The sequence below is a fragment of the Thermobia domestica genome, chromosome 11 (genome assembly GCF_964235325.1).
Source record: "Thermobia domestica chromosome 11, izTheDome1.hap1.1, whole genome shotgun sequence".
In the NCBI taxonomy this organism is placed as follows: domain Eukaryota; kingdom Metazoa; phylum Arthropoda; class Insecta; order Zygentoma; family Lepismatidae; genus Thermobia; species Thermobia domestica.
This window is the reverse complement of record NC_137464.1, coordinates 140,435,353-140,462,735: the sequence shown is the minus strand read 5'-3', so window position 1 is coordinate 140,462,735 and position 27,383 is coordinate 140,435,353. Positions and strand designations below refer to the sequence as shown.

Below are 27,383 nucleotides of genomic sequence, written 5' to 3'. Positions count from 1 at the left end.
TTTGATATTTAATGATCAAATGTTTGGATTGGCGTGTGCCCCTCCCAACCCTTTTTTCCAGGAAAATACAAATCCCGTATTCTCTCATTTTACGTCTACATCAAAACTTTAGGTAGGGCTTTTGCCCCGTAAACCCGTTTCTTCGCGAAAAACAGAAAACCCGTATTCGTTTATTTTTTGCGTGTTGTTCATACCTAAAGTTTCGTTGAAATTCTTGCTGTCCTTTATACACATGTGACATACTGTTACTACCATTTTTATATTTCGTGATCAAATGTTTGGAGAGGTCTGTGTCCCACCCAACCTTTTTTTCATGAAAATACGAAACCCGTATTCCCTCATTATATGTTTACAATATCTGTGCACAATTTCATTCAGTTCGGTTCAGTTGTTCTTGCCTTTCGGGTGTCAAGTTTCTAAATTTTTGTGTGGGTTTTATATAAAACTTTACATTATGTAACCTTTTATTTTTTATGAGAATATTTTTTGGGGGAAAAGAGAAATTCTTTCCCCTGGCATCTGCTTGTTGCCATTTGTTTGAACTGCTTAAGTAAGATGATTTTGTAAGTTTTGATGTCATCAACTCCGTCACGATAATAAAATTGTCATTCTTGACAATTTGTTTTATTCTCTTACTTGGTGTTTGCCACACTTGCATATTTGTTGCAAAATTGAAGTTTGTTCCAACGCCTTTCGAACTCGCAACTAACCCAAGCGCCGTGCTTTTTGGGTTGCCTGCTATTGCAGGAAAATTAGAATAGCAGGTGGTAATGCACTTTTGGAGTCGTGTATAAATGTTTCCCTCCTAACCGAGTTGTATGCCTTTCTAAAATCAACAAACAGTTGATGTACTGGGTAATATATTCCTATTTCTTTTTGCGTATTTGTCGAATGGTAAATATCTGGTCGATTTCGACTAAGTCTGCACTGATAATCTCCAATAATTTCTTCTGGGTATGGGTCAAATTTATTAATAGAATCTTAAGAGAAATGCCTCGATAATTATTACAGTCAATTTTTCGTCTTTCTTGTGAATTGGAACAGTGATTGTTTCTTCCACTCTTTTTAAATGTATTACATAGTTTTTCTTTTTTGTAAAAAAGAATCATAACGATATGTTGAATTTCCTTGTTAAAAATTCAGAAACGTTCAGGAATGGGTAAACCGTGATGGTGGTTATATATTCTACAGCCTAGGAAACTATACGCTCAGATGAACCGTCTATTACGTATATGATGCATGAACAGAAAATTCGAAACTTTCCCGATTCTGAACAAGCTTAAGGAACAGTCAGTGCATTACAGAATTTGGAGCTTTACCGATTTTGCAGATCCGAAGCACTTGGTAAGTGGTAACAGATTATTACGTATGTGATCAATCAGTGAAAAATTTGTTTGAAAAATTTATACAATGTATATGAAAGTTAAAACTTGACTGAAAAATTTCAAGAATGTACAGAACCACCCAAACGAAGCTCTCGATGTGCAGACTTCTCTCATGTTTTTCTTTATTTCGCTTCAAAAGAAGGTGTGTGATATTTTGAAGTAAAAATATTACACACAATTTTGCTAGTTATTTGTGTATCATTTTTAAAGTACTTATTGTATATAAGAGGTTAATTATTACCTACATGGGTTAATCCTTTGGAATTCATAATGTAAATATGTTTAGCATTTTAAAAAATCTTTTTGAAATTCGTGGTTTATTTTCGAAGTTTCATATTATTATCTGCATCAACTACTAATTAAATGAGTTTTTTTGTTGTAGAGAAGCGAAACAAAGTCTGCTTTATCAGTTTAAACCAAAATTTTCAAACTAGCTTAAAATTTCCCAAGCAAAAAAGCGAAGCAGAAAAAACCGATTTTGTTTTCAGAAAAAACTCTTGCATCTCTAACAAGGAAATAATTATACCATGATAATTTAATTCAAATTTATCAAAATTTGGCCATTGACAAACACTTTACCATTTTATATCGTAAAGGTTAGATTAACCGTTATTGTAACAAACTGGTGCTTGAACGAGTCACCGTAAAAATTCAAATTCCGATTAGTTAGAATTTCACAATCTGATTTTATTATAAGTATAAACTCGTTAGTCAGTAGAGAAGATGCTGTGTATCATATGTCAGAGTTGATAACGATGTGTTTTAGTAGGTGATGGGTCGGAGAGAGTCGGTTGGTGGTGCCTCAGAATGGGTTATGGTGGGTGGTGGGTCCGTGTGGATCCCGGTTGGTGGAGGGTTATGGCGGATCATGGTCCGTCATGGTCAGTGGTAGGTCAAGTTTTCATTGACCCACGCCAACACTGCGTCGGATACTTCAGTGCTCGCGGTCCCGTTTTTAATTCCCGGTTGGAGATCTTTTGAAATTGTATGTCCTCGATGTATCTGTGTTCGTATCGCTGTCGTTCAAGGTTACTGGAAAGAACTGTAAGACGAGTATTACTAAGTATAATAAAGGCAAGTTACGGAGATACTTTCCGTAAATCAGAAAGGAAAGTGATTCGAGGCATTATGTGTATTTTGTTTTTTAATTTAAATTTGAAGTCTCTTGAATATAGTATTTGATCGTGAAGGAAATCAGTATGTTTCGTCGTTATCGTACACGTGTGCAAATTGCTTCATACACTAGTGTTTTTTCACTCGAAGTTGATAGAACTGTCTTAGCGTAGTGGCATGAACACTCGTTTCGTAATTCAGAGTTCCCGTGTTCGATTTTCGCTGAGATAACTTGTTTTTGTCAACTACAATATTCATACTTCTGACGTGTAATAAAGTGAAAAATACTCAAGTTCTTTCGGTCTTACAAGTTAGAGTGGAGAATGCTTTCTTCAAAGGGAAAATACTAGCAAAATGACCTTACATATCTGTCTACAACCTTGATTCGTACTGTGTGAAAACGTAACGTGTTTAGCAAACAACTCATGAATTCGACCATTACGGATCTTGCTTAGGACCTAGTATGAGAAATAAGTGTGTCTGAAACGATATTGTTTCCGAGCAATTATCCCGAACGTCTTCCACTATTACTCCTACTGATAGAAATAATATTTTCGTTCGCCATTTCCAACACAGTTCATGTATCCGTTGAACCAAAATTTGTAAATAGGAACTATTATTTTTATATTGGTATGTATATTTTGTTACAGTATCAATATAACGCATACATAATCCAAAGCCTTTTATTCAAAGAAAGCGTGTTACTATATATTGTGATGAAGACAAATCCTACCTGGTTTCTGTTTAAGCATTCGAAGATTTGATATTAATATTATATCCAGGAGCTGACACCTTTTTTCTCTCCCCTCGTTTCCTTTCGGACATAAATCCCTCGAAAGTATCTCTGATGCTTTCTTTTTCGTTTCCTATCAACTTCAATATGCTTATTTAGATTGCGCTAGGATGTAATATTGAGGTCTTACATTTTCAGTAATAATAATAATAATAATAATAATAATAATAATTATTATTATTATTATTATTATAATTATTATTATTATTATTATTATTATTATTATTATTATTATTATTATTATTATTATTATTATTATCGTAATAAAATATTTGAAGTTGTCCTAAAATTAGGCAAAACTTACATATAAGTCGGGATTTCGGGAAGCTGTCCGGACCTCCGGGACACTCATCTACAACTACCTACATTTTAAACGAAAGTGTTCCATTCAAGTTTCATGTAGATAGTATTCTACTCTATGTTTCGAGGAAAATAACTGTAATAAAGATAACTGAATATCACGTAACAGTAAGGCATGTAATAAACTAATTTTTAGGATATGCAGAAGTAATTACAAAAGCTTCACTACAAAAATACCTACACAGACTGTAATAAATTCAATGAGCTCCGAGATAAAAAGTAAGAAAATAGCGCATAAGATTCAGTCTACAAAGCAATTGTTACTTAAAGAAAGGACATACATTGTTTCTAGAATCGAGATAAAACCACAAATGGTTACGATACTTTCCGTCTCGTCTCGATTTCCATCTCCAAAGCGAGGCGATAATTTGAATTAGCCTTGTCCCGTCCTGAGTGTAAAATGTTAATTCACGTCTCAAATTTTTTTGTTTTGTTTCAGAAACGAAATGATAAATTCCTCTTCTCGCGACCAACACTAAACAAAACCGAAATATTCTTGCCAAATGTTACATTTCTGGTTGTAATATTATGCCTTGAGCGGTATCTGTTAATCTTCTGAGATAATAGTTTTTATTAGTTTATTACTATTATTATTAATAATACTATCGTTATTCCTCAAGAATTGATAGTTCAAGTATTGAAACATCCGAGTATTCAAATATTTGAACATAATAAAACGTGTGTCATCGCCGATCAATCGCCACAAGAAATTCTAAAGTAAAATACACCGGTCGTTCGTGGATCCGATTTGATTCGACTACCTTCAGATTATTGGTCGATCCCCTTGACCACTGAACCACGATTACTACGCAGCAATTGATTCGTCTTTAGTTTGTTTACGAGTATAATACACGCTCCGTATTTGATTCAAAATAAAGGATTTTTGTATTTTGTTTTTAAAAATCTTTAATGTTGATAATTTAGTGAATTCTGTCATATATTCCGATTCCTCAATTACATATTCCGGTGTTTTGCCAATCAATCTGACCATTAACAACCTACTGTTTCGAGCGAACAAAAAAGGTTCTTTATTTAGGCGACCCAGAAGAAGTAACGGTTTAGATGAGTAATTAGCGTTGTAGTTTCGTAATCCCTCAATCCGTGTTTGACTCTCGCCTTCGCCGTTTACACTTTTTAAATTGTTTCATTTACAAGGCTGAACTCCAATTTGATGCTCCTAAATGAAAGATAATCTCCAGTGGAGAAATTCAGCGATGATGTATTCCTGAAAATAAAGGAAAAATGAATGGGGAGAACATTTACAGAGTTAATTCTGTTAATGATTCTATATTTGATATTGACTGTTAATTTCGTGCATTTTTTAATTCTTGTTTATTGACACCATATAATCCTCTTTTCTCAATCTGTAGATTTGCACAAATATTAAACAAATCACGAATCCTCAGTTATATTTGCAACCTAATGGGAAATACGCTTAGTACGGATAAGTTCTCCAACTCGTTTAAGTATTATTGAATTTTGCATTTTTAATATTTACAAATTACCTGCATTGTGCGAATTAGATCATCTATATTGCGGGGGATAAAATTAGGCCAACTGGACGTAGAGTCTGAAGGGGCAGTAATTTAAAATGAGACACTAATGCCTTTCTTATTTATTGCAGATGTGATATGACATCTGTAATAAATAAGAGATTTATTAATTCAACAAATCTACCGACAATAACATGTACGTATATATTGTTTGACATGCACACACCACACCTAACCTTTCTGAATGTTTTACTCATTCTTTATACCCGTATCTCTCTAAGGTTTATTTACTTAATAATTCGGCCCGAGCGATAGCCATGATCACAAGCATATGTTAAAGTTTCCACTCATATTGAAATCTACTTCTTCGCGTTTGCAAAAGAAAACGTACTTCACTATTAGACCCACTAAAATTATCAGTTAAACCTGACTTACTTTTTTTAAAAAATCTAGGTATTATCCTATTATACGAGAAATTGATTGTTGCTGGTCTCGATTTCTAGCATCAAGTTCAAATCGAAGGCCAAATATTTTTAAAACTCGCAATTCAAATATCGATCTTGAGCTTCTACTCGCCGCTAAAGCTGTGCTCTTCACGCTTTTTTCAAGTATCGATTCCGTGACGGGGCTGAGGAAATCAAGACTTACAATTACTTTATTGTTAGGTTACAGTTGAGTTGATTCACTATGTGCTACGTTATCAAATGAGGTATAAACATTACATTGAAGTTCTTCAGACAGCATTATTAGCGCGGACAGCAAACTGTACAGCAAAAAGAAAGATGGAAAAAGGAAGGGTTAAATTTAAAAAGCCCGCTCCAGTTGAAGTGCTTATACAGACACTGACAATGACACGGAGAACCAGTCGTATTAGCAAATGCTGAAACAAATATTCAATTATGCGCTTACTCACCTTTACTAACATGTCTGCTCACTAGGGGTGCATCCCCAGCTTCTACGTTAAGATATAGCCATGAGAGAATATACCTCAGATTTTCAGTACAGTTTCGAAGTTAATTTTCGTAAACTGTAAAAGGCAGTGATTACTATACTAACTACCACAAATTAAGTGCAACTCTTAAGTTGCGTACACGCAAACTGTTAGGGAATGAGGATCATGCGCTAACAAAGAATGCACTGTAAAATGAAATAACAAAAAATTAAGATGATAATCGGTACAAATATAGAGGATGAATATGACAAGTCCGACCATCGCCAAGTATGGCGGAAGAAGCTATTTGTTTATTTCTTCTTGGCCGACCATTAAGAGCATTTATAAATCCATATGTGACTTTGTAATGAGCAATACATTCAAATTCACAAACGATGACAAACTGAAGGGTACAAACGTACACTTGCAAGCAACAACCGTAGTCATAATAATAATATCTTATAGTTCAACTAAACAGTGAAAATAGTGGGGATATTAGAAATGACCATAACTGAATAGTTTACATCGCTCATTTCGAAATAGAGATAGAAGTTTAAACTTGCAAGAAATAACAAAAATCGTTGAAATTTGACGTTATACTAAGCACAGTTTGGGGGGGATCAAGCATTCCCGTCGGAGATACTTCAGCTGACTTCTTTGGGGGGAATAAAATGTGATTGAGGGGGGAAATCCCCTTCATTCCCCTCGGTAATTCGTTTCCTGATTACATGCATAAAAATATTTAGCATTTTCAAAACTATTTAACGAGTAATGAAATCAGACAAGTACTTCTTCCGAAGTAACATTACGTATCAATCGTTGGTGCCGGACCCTCGGAGCTCAGGCCCTATTAGACCCCCAAAACATTCATTAGAGGCTGGGTTCTTCCCCTGAACAAGTAAGACTACTGTTAATAGTTTTAAAGCTCAGCGCAAGGCTTTGTGTTTACTTTTAAAAAACTGATTCATATACCGCATAATTTATCCGTATATTATTTGATACACATATATGTATAGTCATTTGAAGTAAGTTAACTTGTTTATATAATCTCTCATTTGAGTTAATTACAAGATTATTTAAGTCTCATGGGCGCACTGATGTACGTAAATTTTTTTCTGGTACCCTATTGTGTACTGTGAGTAGAAGCATGCAAGGACTCCCTTTTGTTATTTCGTCAGCGAGCGTTTTGCCTCACTCCTGCACGAAAACACTCTTTAGAATTTGTTCTTTTAAGAGGTGGGAGTAACTTCATGCTGCTGTTCTAGCTGCTCTACCAGGCGTAATTATTCTTGGAGCGGGCGTTAATTAGACTGCCTAACTCACAGATTTTGTGCCTCAAGAATTTCTGTGGCCCACTCTACAGCCACTTACATAAGTACCTGGACATCTGATTCTTATAATTCCATTACTTGGGGTCCAGGTCATTTGTAATTGTAATAACCCCTAGACAGATGCAACCCAACTTACACGTACAGCACTGGCACAAGTTGGTAGCACTGAGTCAAGTCTTCATGCAAGTAAAATTGTGAGTAGATGACGCACGTAACATTTATCTATTCTGAGATGAATCTCTCTGGTTCCGAGTGTGTTGTCAAATGAACATCATATCTTAATATCAATATTGCTGCGTATGTAATGTATTATTTCATTATATACTCTATATTCAAAGAAATAAAAACACATAAATTAGAAAATGTTTGAAAATAGCTAAAATATCAAATCTGGAACAACTGCTGGAAATAAGTTTGTAAATCACCGTCTCCATTGACGGACCTAGTAACGTATTTTGAAAGGATATTAACACGTTACACGCACACTTGTCTCCGCAAAGACAACTTAAAGGTGTACGCTGCAAGGAGGGAGAATTTACTTCCCCCACTAAAAAATATTATAGTTATGTTGGTATAGTTCAATTAACTGAACAAATTTTTTACAGAACGCACATATCTTTCACTCAAATTCGAAAAGGGTGCGTAAGGGGAAATCCTGATAATCTTTTATCCCTTGACTATATAAAAAGTCCGTAAACAATTTAGATACAAAAATATAGTGACAGTCATGCGCAAAAGTATGAGTAAATCAATGCCTATACATGAACTTATACATCTTATTTATAATACTTTGGCTGGACAAAAGTTTAATAATTTCCAGATAAACAAAACGTGAACAACCATCTACTATGATTAAGTAATAACGTCCTCATTTTGGTCTTGTTATTGGGCCAATTACATCTCCATACCAACGACCGTTTACAGTCTTTTCATATTCTGACACTACCAACCCCATCTTTTTTTTATTTTCGGCTTTTGCCAATTGACAATCTTTACAAGTGGTTACATATTCCTTAATATCTTTTAAGATACCAGGCCATCTACAGCGCGAGGCTAGTTTCCCAATCGTACGGCGCACCCCTCCATGGCCACCGGGCAAAATTTGTCCGTGATAGAATTCCAACAATACTCTCCATAAATTTTTGGGAACGCAAACCTTATAGGGATTCTTATATGCTTTTGTTTTCTTACAAAGTATTCCGTTTACCAATTTATAACCTTCTACATGTTTGCTTTCCAATCTTTTAATTATTTCTGACAAGAAAGGATCTTTATATTGATGCTCCTTAATAGATAAAGATGCATAGGGCATGTCCCACATATTTACCATACATAGGATTTGCATTTCTTCATTACTAGATTGTACATTCTCAATCATTTCAAAATCATGGGTGTTATATATTCTAGAAATAAAATCAGAAGTTACATTTAGATTTGACGAAAAGTGCTTAACATCAAAATGAAAAAGCAAACAACATATGCAATAAGCTACCATATTTTTTTACGCGTTTGATTTTCCTGAGCTCATAAGACAAACTTTGGTTATCTACTAATAAATCAAATTTATTCTGTAAATAGATTTTAAATCGTTCTAAAGTCTCCACCACTGACATCAATTCAAGCAAATAAATGGGCTAACTAATCATAAGGCTGACTAATCGACTGAAATATGCTACAAATCGCAGGTCACCTTCTGAATCGTACTGTTGGATCACCTCTCCAAGACTTTTTAATGATGAATCACAACACACTATAAACGTTTGGTTTAAATCGGGTTATTTAAGTTCAATGTGGGATTTAAACATTGCTTGATATCCTCTAAGGCTTTTTTCTGGGCGGGTCCCCAATGAAATGCAACCTTAGGAGATCTCAATTCATTTATTGGGTTCATTATTTCATGAAATCAGGCACGATCTTTGAGTAACATTGCAAGAATGAACATAAGCGCAACATCCCCCGACGTTTTTAGATGCTGGTAAGTTTCGTATAATATCTAGGCGAGCAGGATCCATTTCAAATTTATTGTATTCAATGATATGACCTAAATAAGAAATCCTTGTTTGAAACAACACTCTTATCCAGTGACAGCGGGATACCATTTTCACGAAAAATATTCAACACTTTTGTGAACAATTTCTTGTGGGAAACAATATTTTTAGAAACAAGAACGACGTCATCAAAAAAACACTCCAATCCTTCCTTTTTAAAGGGATATAACAAGTCTGTCATACGTTTCGACAACAAGTAAGACCCCACTGACAATCCGCAAGGTAAATAACGAAATTGCAAAAGGCCTTTGTGCGTCAAAAACGCGGTATACTGGCGCGAATTCTCAGATATCTTCAGTTGCAGATAAACTTTACGAAGATCAATCACGCTGAAGATACGCTTTCGAGATAATTGTGCAATAACATCCTCAATAAGCGGAGTATATTGCGAATTAACAAACAGTCTTATCATTCAAGCCTTTGTAATTCACTACTAATCTTCTTCCACCGCTGTTATTTTTAACCAGAAATGCCGGAAAAGCCCAACAACTATTACTTTTTTCAATAATGTTCTGTTCCAAACAATCTTCAATACGATCACTAAAAACATCTGAATAATTAGCAACCAGTTCATTTACATACCGTGGTAAATCAGGATCTTCATTCACCAACTTGGGATCCACCAAAACCTTGATAGCCTGCTTATTAGGAGTTCTCGTATCCTCTCGTACATTGGATCGATCCTCCTGTATACTAGACTGTTGAAAACTATGTACTGCCGCCCTGGATGTAGCTCTGCTGTTTGAACCTACTTCTGGTTGCACACCATCGCGATACGCCTGATGTTCCACAAACCATTTAGAAGTAGGAGCTTTATGGGACCTGGAATGATTAGTTTCTGCGGCAGAATCATTTTTCATAGCAGTAGGGGTATTATTTAACCTTGCGGGAACCTTAACTTTTCCACCATCTATTATAAATTGCTTCTTCTTAATATCTATTGTTCCTTTAAGAAAACTAATTCCGCCTATTCCTATTATAAACTTAGGTAACAAGTTTTTATGCAAAAAGAATTTAAGTTTATAAGTTAAACCTCCAATTTTTATCGGAAGAACAACACACTGATCTATATAAAGCACTTCCTTTCCAATCCCCACTCCACGAAAAGTATCTTCAATATATTGCACTCTCCAGTTAGTGTTTTGTTCCCATTCTTTAAAAGAGTCTATATCACAAAGATTCACTGTGCTGCAAGTATCTAGAGCTCCTTCTAACTTTCGTCCCAAGAAATACGCATCGATAAATGTACCTATAGGTTTCCTATTATCTTCGGTTGACGTTCTATTCATCAATGCTACCTGTTTTTGTTGCTTTTTATACATACAATTTATGACCCTATGGTCTCCGCCACAAAAATAGCATTTTATTCTCTTTTTACACTCAATAGAAAAATTAGACCCACACATTTCATCATAGACTAATTTTGATATTCCATAATTCTCATATTTAACAACTTTCTCATACAGTTCTTGATAAGTCGATGGAATAGTATCTTTAAATATTGCATGTCTAATATCGGGTTTCATACCCTGCAAAATATTTAATTTAATACCCTCTTCACTTAAAGTACCTTGAAACACCACATAAGCATCATAAATATTACTGATATATTCTAATATATTTTATAATATAAATATAAATATACGTTCATCAAACAATCTATTTCTTGTAACCCTAATGGTGTCAACAGAGAAGTTCGTAAGGCACGACATACCTCCAACCAATCACTAACGTTGCTCAATAACTTAAGTAATTCTGTATTTAATAACCCAGTAGTTTTTCCAATAGCCGTCATCATAATACATTCTAACGGAAACAACCTCGATTTGTAAATTTTATAAACAGAATGCAAAAACTGGAAAAGTTCTATATCTTTGCTTTCATCACAAAAGGGTATATTACGAGCAAAATGGTTTAAATATTTTTGTACTGAATGAGTTACAAGTTTACTTAAATGTGTTCTCAAAACAGAAGCATTAGTATTGCTTGTAAAAGTCTTTACAACTGGTTCTGAAGGAAATGTCTGAGTTCCAACAAAGTGCGAACGAATTGCTTGTATTTGAGCTGATGAGCTACCACCAGCTGTTGGAGGTGAACGGCATGGACCACCGACTGCTGTTTGCTCTTGGCCACCTGCCACCTCCAGGCGACTAGGTGAAGACTTAATACAAAACTTAGCACTGATTTTTATTGCCATTCGCAATAACCGATTGATCATTTACTACCGTATTTTTCTTCCCAGTTTCACTCGAAACATTAATGTCACTAGGGTGATTTTCCACAATAGGATTTGTCAATTGATTTTGATTGATTACTAAAACCCCAATATCACCATTTTCGAAATGATCAAGTTCAAGGCGTAGGTCATGATTAACAAGTCCGGTCGCCATCTTACGAACCACTCGGTGACGCTCAATACAATTTTTATTACTTACTATTTAGGTATAAGGCACCCTTTTACAAAATAATCTGGCTCAAGTTACTACCTAACGAAAAAAAATAGTCGTAACATATTTCACATTCCCACTCACCAACTGAGATCACAGGCTGCCATTTAGGTTTGTAATGTATATCCTGTTTCTATATATATATATATATATATATATATATATATATATATATATATATATTAATATTACAATTATTTTGAAAGGGTTACAAGCACACTTGCCTCTGCAAAGACAACTTAAAGGTGTACGCTGGAAGGAGAGAGAATTTACTTCCCCCGCTAAAAAAAATTATAGTTATATTGGTATAGTTTAATTAACTGAACAAAAGTGGAAACTTAACAAATCCAATATCTACCAGTAAAAATACTCTAGAGCACGCTGGGTAATCTATGGTTTACATTAGTCAAATAATAGTTAAATAGGATATTATCAACTTTATATATCTGAACTTGAACAATATAATTAACTTCAAAATTATGATGATACAAACAATAACGCAAAATGAATTTAATCTAGACCCAAAATTACAGTTAGAACTCAACTATAAAAGTCATTATTATTCAATATCGCCCAGCGATAACAGAACAGATACAACCACAACGTTAAATGGCGCACTAGCTTCCAATAAGAAAATCTAATAAATAAATTACTTACAGTAAGTATTCCACTTATAATCCATAGCATTCACAATAATAAACCCGTAAATTCACATTCATCACATAAACTACCAAACTTAATTTAATTTTGTAAACCGATTAGGTTGAAAAGGATTTAATTTTCGCACCAAAGATAATTATTTTCCTTCCTATTTGATAGCAGCCTGTGATCTGACGATCCCAGGTAGCGCTGCACTGGAACAAAATTTTCATTCCAAAAAGTACCACCAGAGGTCATAGAGAGCCATACATTTTCTTGAAATGAATTTAAATCTCAATTAAGATATTACTATTTCAATTAAGTGGAAAACTTATTATTTTCATTCAATAACAGAACAATCTAGCCTAATTATGGTTTATAAGTATTATTTTCGAAAATTCACAACCTTAGCTATTCAATGACATATTACAACCTTCTCCAATTCTCCTTATTCCAACATCTTTTTCTTTCTAGAAAAGATCTTGCTTGTCACACTGAGCATGCACTGAAATTGAAACAGAAACACTTGAAAAAGTTTCAGCCTGCCGGAATTGAAACCTTGGTCTACCGAATGGGAATGCAATGTGCTAACCACTCACCTGCCGCGCCACTTAACCTTACCCCTAAACTAGTACCTAGTTAAAATCGTTTCCTCGAAAAATATAAACAAGATACTAATGCTTGTGTCACTGTCTTAATGACTTCCGATTTGCTTAACATATCATTTTTACTATAACTTCTAAGTTGCAAAGAAAAGACGACAGAAACATTCTTGTATCAACACCTGTAGAAATACACAGTTCTTTGACTATGTTCCATAACTACTAGTTATATTCATATGGGGAACTTTTGGCGAATTGATCCGGTGGCACTAGCCGAGTAATCTCGGGCGTTTGGCTTCTGACCATTAGGCGCAATCCACTAGAGATTCGAATTTCTCTGAAGAGTTAGGTCGGAATTTTAACTGTCCTCAGTATTTCTGTGCTTCGTGTCCCTGTAGTGGTTGGAGTACGTCGAAAGAACATGAGGTGCCATGGCGCATTGTTCGGGCGATTTTTTTAAAAAAATGTGAAAGCAGGAATTTCCCATTGTAGCTACCTGGGTTCAAATCCCGTCGTGGCAATTATTAATTCTTATGAATGGGAAGGTAATGTTTATATAATTGGTATTGTGATTATGCCATTCATCTATAATAATAATAATAATAATAATAATAATAATAATAATAATAATAATAATTATTATTATTATTATTATTATTATTATTATTATTATTATTATTATTATTATTATCGCCGCCACAGAAGGAAAGAAAAAGTACCATAATCGAAGGTATTCATAGGAACAGAAAAGATATAGAGTATGTCAGATGTTTTTTAGGTTTACACATTAACGCATTAATATTACTACGTTTATGGATTTACAGATATATCAATCATTTTATGACAACAAGAAATGGAATATAAATATTTGTTAGCTGATAACAGTAATGCATTTCGTTTCGCCTTTCTTCTAGGTAGAAAGGTGAGGTGACATGTTAAATAGAATCATTACTGTGACAAGCGTTGTAAGCTCGATCACTATTTGCAATTTGTGCACAGCTAGGAACAATTTCTAATAACTCATCTCTGGTCCATACTACAGCAGTAAGGACGTCTTTAGCCCTTATGTATTCATCAATTCTTGTCCAAACACGTTACTTCCCAGACGGTTGCGAATGAAGTTGATATAGATGATGTAATTTTGTGTTGTTGGCATTTCACCTGTGAAGGAATTGGTCTAATCTCTTAGGCCCAGAGAAATTGGATATTTTTCACGTTAGTATACATCAATAGTATCAATATTGCAAATTATAAAAAATCTTGAGTTGCAACAGCCGGAATGGAACCAGCATCTCCAACATTATGAAACTAACGCTTAGGCTAGTACTTTAAGACATCACTGTTTTAGGAGAGGAAAAGACATGGATGTGTAGTGAATTCAGTAATTACACAGTTTTGCGATTCCAGTGTAATAATGCTGAAACTTTCTGATTTGATTCATGAAAAAGTAGTGAAGTATTATGCAGAAATAATAGTCCAGAGAAGTCAAGTTTATATTGACAACTCATATGTACGGAGGCGCTGCCGTATGCTTTCGCCTCGGGCCCTGAGTTTTCAGGGCACGGCATTGGGCATATACCCATATTGAATGGAATCTGGCGTTTTCGGGCACTGGATTATTTTTTTAATTAGCCAATTTAATGAACCTTCCTCAATACCTTCTTTCCTATGTTTACGCGTTTACTAACTTTTACAATTTTTGCACTAACTCTTTAAGAACATGGACAAAAACACAGAAACATTAAGGACAGTAAAAATCACAAACACTATTCCCGCGTTCTTCCCTTACATGAAGTAAAACAATAAAATATGTTGAACATGCAATTTCGAGTCTTCGATCTTCTATGTTTTGTCAAATCTCGAGTTGGAGTGGGTCAAATGGATCGAGTTTCCTGAGTGGTCAGTGGCTCGTGGGTCAACAGCATGTAACCCACGGCGACCCATAAACCATCAGGACCCACTGCGATCCACCACGCACCGTGACCTAACACTCATTAGGACCCACTCTGCTCGCTGCATTGTAGGCAGCATATTATGAACCGCATATTTTTCTTCACCCTCGACCGTAGCCATAGAAACTAAAAACACGTTTCTGATTGGTTGCAGCCTGCGATTGTCCAAACCTTGTGTATTATAGTAGTAATATGTATTGTGTATTATAGTAGTAATAAAAGAAAATAATATCTTTGTTGGAATTGAAGAAGAAAATTGAAGAAGCAGTTGAGGTTAAATTTACATGATGGAATTAACCCTTTCACAGAGGAAGTCGACTTTTGTCGACAGAACCAAATTTCCTTAACATGCGAATGTCGACTATAGTCGACGTGTTAAAATTTGTTTATCTGTATCTTGGCTTTGTCGAGAGTAGTCGCCAAAGTTGTACCGTTCATTTTTTGTGTGTTCTATTGTTTTCGATAAACAATAGAAATCACACAGAAAACCTTTGGCGACTACAATCGACAAAACCAAGATACAGACAAATTTTAACACGTCGACTATAATCGACATTCGCAGGTTAGGGAAATTTTTTTCCGTCGCCTTCCACAGTGAAAGGGTTAAAGGGGGAACAAAACGAGGCCTCTTCGGCTCCTAACTCTCTCCTCCTCCTCCTCCTTCTCCTACTACTACTTATACTGTGGATTCTATAGCAAAACTGCACACGTAACGTATCATTTCTTTCAGTATTATTTTGATCTTGTTTTAATGATAAAAGTGCTTTGAAAATTTTAAAAGCAAAATATATAAAAAAAACTTTATTTGGACCGAGTTCAACCCAAGCCAAAGGCAATTATAATTACTAGCCCATTGCGCCAGTTCGCACGGCCACGAAGACTGCCAGTAGCAGACATTAGATTTTTGCTGTATTTATGTTACGTGGCGAGAAACAGATAACTCCTACTTACTAGAACAGCTTATTTAGCTCCCATGAGTAGCGTCGACTTGGTTTCAAATTATGCTTCTGAACGTTGGTCAATCTGTCTACGTTTTACTTTCAAGTCCTCCATTTCTCTTTTTCATTTGTTTTTGTTTACTTACTTAAAATGAGTATCTTTAAGTAAAAAAGGAATTTGAGTCATTTTTGGATATTTATATTTGTTCTTGTAATAATAGTAATAGGGCGTATACTACTACTTTGCTTTGGAGACACACAGCCTGTAAGGTTTAGAGGAGCTAACTACTGAAAAAATGCATATTTGAATCACTGTAACATATAAATTATTATATAAAAATTTAATGTAACTATGTGTGCCTAATCATCACGGCCAATTTGCAGTCAAATAAAATGGCTTTTGGTATATAGTTAGGCCTTAATTCAAACTGTGATATTATCATATTGCGTTTATTATAATAATATCCTAAGCGATAGTGGGGATCCGAATATTTGCGAAGAAACTGTGTATCTCACAAGCCATTAAACGTACGGAGCTGAAATTCAGTATAATAACTCTTTGTGGAAAATGAACAGAATGTCTCCTAGCATTTTTTAACTCTCTTCTTTATGGGGAGGGCTGCACTTTCTACATATGGTAAATAGGTAGTGAGTAATTTTGTAAAAATAATCGAAAACGATCGATATGTCTTGAGAAACAAATTGAGAAAGAAGAAATACAGCCGGGATTGATTCCCGGCGCGAGCTCATGTGGTTCCGATTCACGTTAATCCGTAGGTCCACGTCTCATATACCCTCGCTGCTGAAAGGGACGTTAAACTTAAAATTAGCTCATCTCATCTCAACAAAAAATACAGTCCTTCGCATCATATATCCAGATATGCTTACCATGCGCTTTATAATAATTGCTGAAGCTTGTTTATTATATGGAGTGCTCAGAGCATAGGGCAATCAACCCATAAAGTTGTGAGAAAAAAAGACATAAAATTTGTAATGTAAGCTTCTGTATGTTGGTCTACTTATTTTCATTTGGAACTTTCAAATTTCATCCGTTTTTCCAGTGAAAAGTATCGAGGGAAATAATTAGATAGTTTAACTGAAATTCATCGTAATTTTGCTCATGAGAAACATTTTATCATTTTATATCGTAAAGGTCAGATCCATCGTTCTTGTAACAGAGTGGTACTTCTAACAGAGTGGAATTCACCTGGAAATTCTAACTCTGATTAGTTAGAATTTGACAACTTGTTTTTATTACAAGTATAAACTCTTTACAAGGCAGAGAAGAGCCTTGGTACATGTGTCAGGGTTGATGACAATGTGTTTTGGTGGGTCAGTGGTTCATAGTGTTTTTGAAAAACGGTTTTTTTCTGTGAAGATTTTCTCAATAAAAAACATCGTTCTTTTTCATGTTTTTTTTCAAATGTCTGTTTTTTTCTGGCAACTATTATTTATTGATTTGTGTTGCAGGTTACTGAAATAATCAACACAAGTTGAGTCGAAGCTCTCGTAACTTACAAATCGTTTGTTTCTTTGTACCTATACGAGCAAAATTGTGATTCTTCCTTTCGGACCCAGGTCATTTTTGGCGTTTTCCTACATTTTCAGTTAGTGACTTATTGCTCAAAAATCATTCATTCGATTGATACAGATAAGGCCTTGTTGTTTAGAAAATGGATGTGGCTATGTTTTGGTGTAAGTTGCATTGCAGTGTTGCCAACGGGTGGGAAATTATTAAGAGAAATGTAGAGGTGAAAATTTACAAAAAAAACCTAACCGAATTTCAAAATTTTTTGTATCTATCACTACTGCTGGTATATGGGTTCCAGTCACCTAAAAAATCTTTGGTGTGCTGACAAGATACTGTGGAATCCTGAAGTCGCTGGCTTCCATTCAAAGAGGGAAAGAAAAAATTCCCTGTCATACACATGAAATTTTGACACTTTTTACGCCTCAGAAGCAAAAATCAACAGATATGAAGCGGCTACAGCTTCTCTAATTATCCTATTGAAACTTTTTATAGTGCGTTCTGTAGAGCAAAGAGGAAGCTTTTAGGTAGTAGTACGTTTGCTTTAATGTAGCCAGTAAGAGGGTAATAATAGAGGGGAAAAGGAAATTTTCCGAATTTTTCACCTAAAATTGGGAATTAATTGTTTTGGCTGGAAACACTGCCATCAGACAGGAGAAAGCTATCAGAAAATAATCCTTACTACTCTAAGGATATATTTTACAAGTATAATATCGATATTTAACAAAGTAACCATGAAATTTTTAAAAAATATATCTCATTCTACCTCAGAAATTCACCATTTCCAGAACATGCTTTATTATAAACTTCAACTGTACTTCTCCTAATTATTCTAGTGAAACTTTTTATAGTGCGCTGTGTAGGTAAGGACGAGGCTGTTCGTCGCTGGTACTTTTGTTCGAATGTAGCCAACAAAAAGGAAATAATAGAAACAAGAAGGATTTTTTTCAAAATTTGCTTCTAAAATCTGGAATTAAAATTTTCTGTAGCTGGCAACACCACAATCAGACACACACAAGCCATCTTAAAATAATCCTTGGTATCCCTATAATATATCCTGCAAGTATTGGGACGATATCTAATAAAGTAAGCATGTCAATAAAAAATACCTCATTCTACCTTTTAAAAAATCACAGTTACCTTTAAAATTAGAGAACAAGGTCTACTGTAAACCTCACTGTACTTCCCCTAATTATCCCATTGAAACTTTCTATAGTGCGTTGTGTAGACCAAAGACGAGAATTCCAGATACTGTACGTTTGTTCCGATGTAGCCAACAAGAGGGAAATAATAGAGACAAACAGTTAATTTTCCGGAAATTTCCCCCTAAAATCTGGAATTAAAATTTTCTGTAGCTGGCAACACTGCTACCAGACAGACGGAAACTATCTTAAATTAAACACTGGTACACCACTAATATATCCAACAAGTATTATGGCGATATTTAAGGAACAAAATTTCTAATTATTAAAATAATAATACGGTAAACAGAAAAGCAGGGAAAACTAGAAAAATCAAGGGTTAGAACCTAAATACGAATTTTTCGTGCGCCCCCTAAATACCCCACTGTAACGATCTGTACTTGCGTTTGTTAAGAAAGGACAAATGTTCGATTGGCGTAAGTTTACTTGCACTCGGACGTATAGGTACGGATTTATGAACAAAAATTTCGATTTCTTTGCACAAATTTAGGGAAATGTTAGTTTCCCTAATTGGCAAGACTGCGCGTAGATCCGTCCAATTGACGTCAACAGTTAGATTTCCATCCGAGGTATCTACCTGGCAAGTCTTAAAGAGGTCTTTCTACAACAAAGGAAGCTACAGGGAAAAAAGGAGTAAAAAATTCGAAATTCGAAAATTCACGAATTTTTGACTGGGGTGAAATTTGAGAAGGAAATTCGACACCAGAAGAAAAAGAAATTTATACCATAAACTATGGGCCAACCATATTTGGCAAGAATAATATCCTGATATCTTAATTAGTGTCCACACAGGAGCAGATTAAAAAAGTGACACACCCCTGTGTGCCACATTAGCCACCTGGGCCACCGAGTATACATTTGATTACATTTTTTGACTACTAACCCGTATTGTTGTTGTAGTTATAGTCTCAAATAATAATAATATCGTTGTTGTAAACAATAACTTTAAAGGAACATTTTCCCTCCTTTTTACATCTTAGTTCCAACACTGTTGGTGAGAAATGCAGGGTGTTTCAAAAGGAATATCGGGGTTTTGAGTCTTCGTAGTAATTATTACATTTTACGTACAATTATAAGCTATGCATCAAGTAAAAGAGCAGCTCAAGCAGTCTTTGCTACAAGTGTTCAATGTGAGATTCATTCGTCACACGGCACACATCCAGTAGATAGGCGAGAAAGGCCCATAAACTTTACGCCATATGGCACAAAACACATTCAATTTAGGGGAGTCTAGTTTAAACTGTACGACCTCCTGAGGATTTGCTGACAGCCAGATACAAACATTATGAGTGTTCACATTAGCTCTTAGGTGAAAGGTCGATTTATCACTGAACACGACACGATCCAGAAAATCTTCATTGTTATGCAGCAATATTTCACTTGCGAAATTGGCACGTAAACCGTAGTCTGTAGGCTCTAGACCTGTAGCAAGAGCAAACGATAAAGACGTAGTTTCAAGCGTCTCTTTGATATTCTTCACACAGACGGTGGCACTGTACAGTTTGTCTATATTAAAACACAAAAAGCTTTCTGCTCTCTGGTCTCCATCTTTGCTACTTGGAGCCTAATGCTAATGCAATCTAAAACTAATGTAACCTAAACATAATTTATGAATGTAGTACAGTGGTCGTTCAGCCTACGTTTGGCCGATTGCGTTCCTTCCCCCTCCCGGGCAGAATGGACTCACCTGACCTGGCTCGTGGCGTCCTGCAGTGTTGTGCAGTGGCTTCCTGGGAACGGAGTTGTTTTTCCACGCGGACGACAATAACGCACAAAACAGGACCATTGTTGTGAATGTTGTGTTAGATTTGTTTCCAAGTGAGTGGGTTTCCACTCTGTTACCGAAATAACTCCCAAACTAAGCCGGTTTTGGGAAGGCTATGTTGCGGCTCTGTATGACGCTCACTTTAGTGTTTCTGTGATTAGAAAACAGTGCAAGATGAATGGTTGCAAGATCAAAGTGGAATAAAAATGTTATTAAAATGTACAAGGGCAACGAAGCTCCACCATTTGGACCACCAACGAAGTTGCCTAGGAAGCGGGAACGCACCAAGGCCAGCTCCACCATGCAGAGGAAACTTCGCAAAATGGCAGTGCAAGAAAATCCGCCAACACAAAGGTGTATGGCTAATCGTCTTGGCGTGTCTTTGGGGACTGTGAGCCGGACGTTACACCATCAACTCAAGCTGGAAAAAGTCATGAAAGCTCGCGGCCATCTTGTAACGGATGCCCACCAAAAGGGACGAAAGTGTAACGCCCGGAAACTGTACGAAAGGCATCTTGCAAAACAAAGGTGGATGTACGTCGTGACGCTCGATGAAGCACGGATCCTTTCCGACTGCGGCAAACCGAGAACCATCATGTGCCGAGAGAAAGGCCCCTAAAATTTCAGAAGGTGGGTCCGTGTCTTTAAAGAATATTTCCCAAAAGGGTTCATGGTCGTTACTGGTTACTGTTAAAGAGGTAAACTAAAGATTTGTAGGGTGGCGAAGAACTGCAAAATAAATTCGCAGTATTTCCAGGAGCAGATCATGCGGCCGATCTACGAGCATGAGATTCCAACAATGTACGGAAAAACGTCAATCTGGTGCGCATTCACATGGACAAAGCCTCATCACATACCTCACGATCGTCCCTCTCATTCTACAGGGAGATGGAGGAGGAAAGTGGTATACAGGTGACACCTTTCAATGAGGTACCTGTTAAATCTCCGGATACAAGTCCTATGGACTATTGTGGATTTGGATTGCTGAAGCGGGCTTTGGTGAAACGGCATGTGACAACTGTTGAAGGACTTTGGAAAGCTGTGCAAAGGGAATGGGACAAGATTCCGTTTCCAGTTCTTCAGAGAAGCCTATTACAGTGAAAATTACGCTGTCAGGCTATTGTTAGGAACCAAGTTAAACACATCGAGCACTTACGGACCTGGCGCCATGGATTCTTCTAAATTTTTAGGTAAATCGAAATTGGCCAAATGTAGACTGAAAAACCGCTGTATTCAAATAGGTCAGCTTAGTAAATGTAACTACCATCATCATGAAGTCTGCTTCCAACAAGAAATATTTACTTTAAATATATACTTATGACAGTTTTTGCCGGACCCTCCCAACTTGCCGCTCCACGCAAATGCACGTGTTGCATACATGGTAGAGCCGGCTCTGCATATCACATCGGACATTTATCCGACTATATATCTAATCGACAAATTATTTATATATGATATTTAGAAAAATATTAGCAGGCAAATTAGTTTTTACCTTTAGACAAGTTATTTGAATTTTAGACTGTTCGTGACATTGTTTTAGTACTTATTAAAGTCCTGCTTTCACAAAAAAAAAACAAAATTTCATTTCTTTTATTTCTTAGTTGATATTGATGAAAACTGCTGAAACCCGAATTGTTAATAGGTGTGGTATTCATATAAATCGTAAAATAGTTGTAGCGTATCAGTATCTAGCGCTTAATTTATGTTGCATTTTACGGTGATTACACCTTCATAAAAATATTTAATACTTAAATAGACGTAAGATGCATTAGAAATGACTATTTGAAGAAAAAAACGAAATTTAGAAAAAAACGAGAAGTAATGTTTTTTTTTCTAAAAATCGTACATTTCTGAAAAATACGAACGTTTTTTTGTTCTATTTACAACATTAGTGGTTCATGGTGGATGGTGGTCAGAATGTGTCACGGTGGATGGTGGGTCATAGTGGCTGACGATGTGTGGTGAGTCATGGGTCAGAGTGGGTCACGGTGAGTTATGGGTCACATTGGATGGTGGGTCAGAGGGTCGTGGGTCCAGTTTTCATTGACCCACGACATCTCTGGTCAAATCTGTAAAACCAAATCAAACAAAGCAATATTAATACACAAAACGCTCAGCATCTTAGCTATTCATAATGTAACTGTTGCATGACCCCTATAACTCTAGTATATTCACAAATCATCATTTGTCATATTCTACCGAAATAGGTCATGACAGTTCCGAGAACCTCATACTTTAAATGTTGTTAATACGCAATCCCGTAGATATAGAAAGTGAAATGCAGTATTGAGTCTTGGTGTAGCATGCAACTAAACAAATAAAAAGCAACAGGATGGTAGATATTTCCCTCCCCCAAACCCCTACAATGCAATATATTTATTACTCAGCAAAAAGACTTGAAATCCAATCAGAAAATTCATAAAACATAAAATGTGTAGCCAAGTCTCGACTTCGCAATAATAATTATAATAAAATAATAATAATAATAATAATAATAATAATAATAATAATAATAATAATAATAATAATAATAATAATAATAAAAATAATAATAATAATAATAATAATAATAATAATTTTTTCGTAATATTTTCATAATTGACGAAGATCTATATAACCTGTTTTCGAGTTAAACAAGGAAATCTCGAGTAAGCCATTGTGACACTCATAAGGAACGTTTTTATACGAGCATTAGTATTTTTGTAAAGTCTTACATGCAACGATTTTAACTAGCTAATAGTTTAGATAAAAGGTGAGGTGACGCGGTAGGTAAGTGGTTAGCGTATTGAACTACTATTCGGTGAACCCGGGTTCGAATACCGGCCAGTTGAAACGTTTTCAAATGGTTCAATGTCAATTTCAATACATTCTCAATGTGCCAAGCAAGATCTCTCACCCAGAAAGAAAAAGATGTTGGAATGAGTAGAATTGGAGAAGATCTCTTAATGGAGGCAATCATTTACAAACTTTTGTCCAGCAGTTGTTCTTAATTTGATATTTTCAGCTACTTTCAAGCATTTCGTGATCCATGCGTGGCCAGTATTTTATTTCTCTAAACATACAGTACATAAAGAAGTAATACATCACATACACAGCAATATTGAGATTAATATATGGTGTTCTTTAAAAAGCATGATCCATACATACAGATTCATCTTATTGCTCTTTCGTTAGTCACCTACTTTACACTTTCACCTGCGTAAATGCCTGGACCAGGACTACCAACTGCTGTCAGTGCCGAGAAAAGTTACGTGTAAGTTGGGTTGCATCTGTCTTGGCGTTCTGACAGCTGCAAATGACCTGGTCCCCAAGTAATGGAATTATAACAGTCAGGGGTCCAGTTACTTATGTAAGTAGCTGTATCGTCCAGAGTTTTCCTTAGTGTACCTTATTGTACGTTTGTCTCTCTTTCCGTATCGTATGGATGTTTGCTTTTGAGGTGTTGGGATTTTATATTAAACCTTTACATTATGTATTTTTTTCTTTTTACGAGATTATTATTATTATTATTATTATTATTATTATTATTATTATTATTATTATTATTATTATTATTATTATTATTATTAAAGTAAAGTTCGACTAAAAGAAGGGAATTCGTGTTACTATTCGGTTTAAAATCTCTCGTCGTCGCGAATTCTGTCGAGGAATTTGAAGCTTAAAATATACAAAACGATAATCATGCCTGTTGTTTTGTATGGCTGCGAAACATGGTCACTTACTCTGAGGGAAGAACATAGACTGAAAGTATTTGAGAACAAGATCCTGAGACGAATATTCGGACCCAAGAGGAACGGGAATGGGGAATGGCGGAAACTTCATAACGAGAAACTACATAATTTATACGGTTTACCCAACATAGTTAGGGTCGTCAAGTCTAGGAGGCTTAGGTGGGCGGGTCATGTAGCTAGAATGAAAGAAAATAGAAACGCTTTCAAAGTCTTGACTGGAAGACCAATCGGAAAACGACCATTAGGAAGACCTAGGCGCAGATGAAAGGACAATATAAAGATGGATCTCGCAGAGATTGGAATACAAAGTAGAAACTGGATGCAGTTAGTTAAGGATAGAAATCAGTGGAGACATTTTGTGAACGCGGCATTGAACCTCCGGGTTCCATAGGCCATAGAGTTAGTTAGTTAGTTATTCTTCTTCTTTCTTCTTCTTCTTCTTCTTCTTCTTCTTCTTCTTCTTATTATTATTATTATTATTATTATTATTATTATTATTATTATTACTGCTACTACTAGTAGTAGTAGTATTGGAAAAAGCATAGAAACTGCTTTACTTTTAGATCTATTTCTTACCATTCATCTTGTTTGAACTGCTAAGTAAGATCATTTCGTAACTTTTCACATCATCCATTGCTCTAGTGATAATAAAATCGTCATTCTTAACAATTTATTTTATTCTCCTATTTGCAGTTTGCCACAGTGATTAACCACCCAACGACCCTTTTGGGGTGGTTCTACTATTGTAGAAAAGGGAGAATTACAGGTGGGAATGCACTTTGGAAGTCGTCCCTACAATGGCATTTACAAGATATTCTACCTTTTTCACATGGTTATACATGGTACGCTGTCTGTATGTCCATACATTTTTTGTTCATTTATTATTAATTTATTGTTTTATTATTTACTTATATATCTTCATTTCTTTCAGGTTTCAGCATACATACTATGTAACATGTTAAAATCAGCATATTTACTAGCTGCTAAACATTCAAGAGTTGATGATCTCAGGAGAATATTGAAAGAAGCAGACGACAGAGGTAACATAGCTGTGAAGATGCTCTGTGACAAATGGATTTTTGAGCATTCTACAACTTAAAATCTGTTCGCAGAAATCTTGGGAAACTCAATTTTGCTCTATTTTATATATTAAAGAGAAGGATCATTGTTGGTCTTATGGAGAGTCGTTTTGAGGTATGGTTAGCGTCATACTAATGACCCGACTACTCCAGAAAACATGTTAGTTGAACTGTTTAGTATGGCATTAATCACACGTCACAACGACTCTGTATAAGGCCTTGTAATTTTAATATCAATCGAACATATTGTCCCAAGAACAAATTGAAATGGAACAAGTCAGTGAATTTGATATTCGACTTGGGATTCTTTAAATAATATACATATCAATTTAAGATGTGAAATTCCGGCCTACCAGCTAGAAATCAGAGTTAAAGTATCAGATATGTGTAAATTCAGAAGCTCTTACATTTCCTCAATGAAATTTCCAAGAAAAGGATTAATTAATTGTGAGGCATAAAAAATTTGATATCTTTTAAATTATGGTTATTCCCTTATCACAAAATATTATTTTGTAAGACATATTTTATCAAAGTTCAGAAGCGCGTTAGCTTTGTGCGATTTGAATATTTTATCTTTTATGTGTATCTCACTATCGTTCCAGCTGGGTCATTCCATGTCATTCCGTGATACTGATTGAAAATAATTTTTATGATCAATTGGCTTTCTTGTTTACTAGTAAGCGAATAAAGCAAAATTTTAGATTTTTTAGCTCGAATTTTTTAAGTTGCAGCCCGTTAAATTTCGTTAGTATCTACAATGTCTGTGATTAATGCTAAGTACACAGTGAAACAAAATAATTGTAAAACGTAGATGAAAATTTTTTTTCTTATTATTATGTTCGGTATGTGATCATTGTATTAACAATTACTTGGGGAAATAAATTATTCAGGTATTGAAATATAAATGCTAAAATATTTAACTTACTAAAATGTCAAGTGAGTATATAATGTATGATACAAAAAATAAATTGCTTTATCATTAAAATTGTTTTCTTATTATTACAGATAAGTTGCAAAGTAGTCTGTAGCGGGGAAGAAATGCCTTGCACGAATGAGAAGTTCGTGCGAAAATAATATTTTATAATTAAAAATCCAGGCTTGAAAGCAAATAATAGCCATCAGCAAACTCTCATTTACAGAATTCCCTCTCAAAATATTAATAATAATAAAACAATCTGATCCTGCAAGCTTAATGGTCTTGTAGTTTATTACAAGGGTCAGAATGAACTAGTGTTGATGTTTAATTCACAAGCCATATTACAATTCCTGGAGGATATATTACAATATTTAACTACATTTAATATTTTACACATGACTGTGCACCCAGTATAAATATTATAAGAACTTCCGAAATTCCTGCTATCTTAAGTAAAACTCTTACAGGCAGAAAGTAGAGGTTGGATAAACAGGGTGTCTCAAAAAACACCGACGACGAAACTTTGAAATATACCTTTATGAACACACTAGATTCTAATTGATAGTACGCAGTGCTTAGTGCGTTTTTTTTTCGTACAGCTACCGATTTGTGAAAAAATTACAACTTGCTTCCAAGGCAAAAATATTTCGAATTTCTCTTAGTACTTATCAAAGTTTGTCATGCTCAGTTTCAAATATTTCCACCCTGAGCTTTTATCTTTCACTCAAATAAGATGTCGCTTTCTAAGTATCTAAAGAGACTCCTTTCTCTCTACAACTGTAGCATTACAAACAGAAAAGGGAAAATGTGGAATGAAACCTTTTGTAACATACCGACTCTAGCTGTATCGGCCACTTGTAAAAATAACAGTATTATTGCGCCAACCTCGCTGTTTAGACATATATGCATTGTGTGGCTGTGAATATAATATTAATCTGAGTTTTTCATCTGCTTCTTCCGTTTAGTGTTGTTTTACTGTTTGGAATGGAAAATTTGTCATAATAAAGAGTAGGGGACATATGTATGTTCTACCCCACTTTCCCCCCTCCGCCCCTAACTATCAAAATTTTATGAACCCACCCCTGACTATTGTACTTTAACACAGAGGGATACCCCAAAGTGAGATTGAA

The 27,383-nt window shown here is 35.2% G+C and overlaps 1 protein-coding gene across 5 annotated transcripts in view; it reads left to right on the top strand.

Moving 5' to 3' along the window:
* Sptz (zinc finger FYVE-type containing 26 spastizin) overlaps nt 1-26,322 on the top strand; it is a gene marked incomplete in the record, with an annotated part of 1,794,825 nt that extends 1,768,503 nt beyond the window's left edge. For 4 of the 5 annotated variants that reach the window (XM_081731160.1, XM_081731159.1, XM_081731161.1 and 1 more), the window contains 1 exon segment: nt 25,190-26,322. In XM_081731160.1, coding sequence (XP_081587286.1) covers nt 25,190-25,357 — 168 coding nt within the window. 5 annotated transcript variants of the gene reach the window in all.
* Between the last annotated feature and the right edge of the window lie 1,061 nt (nt 26,323-27,383).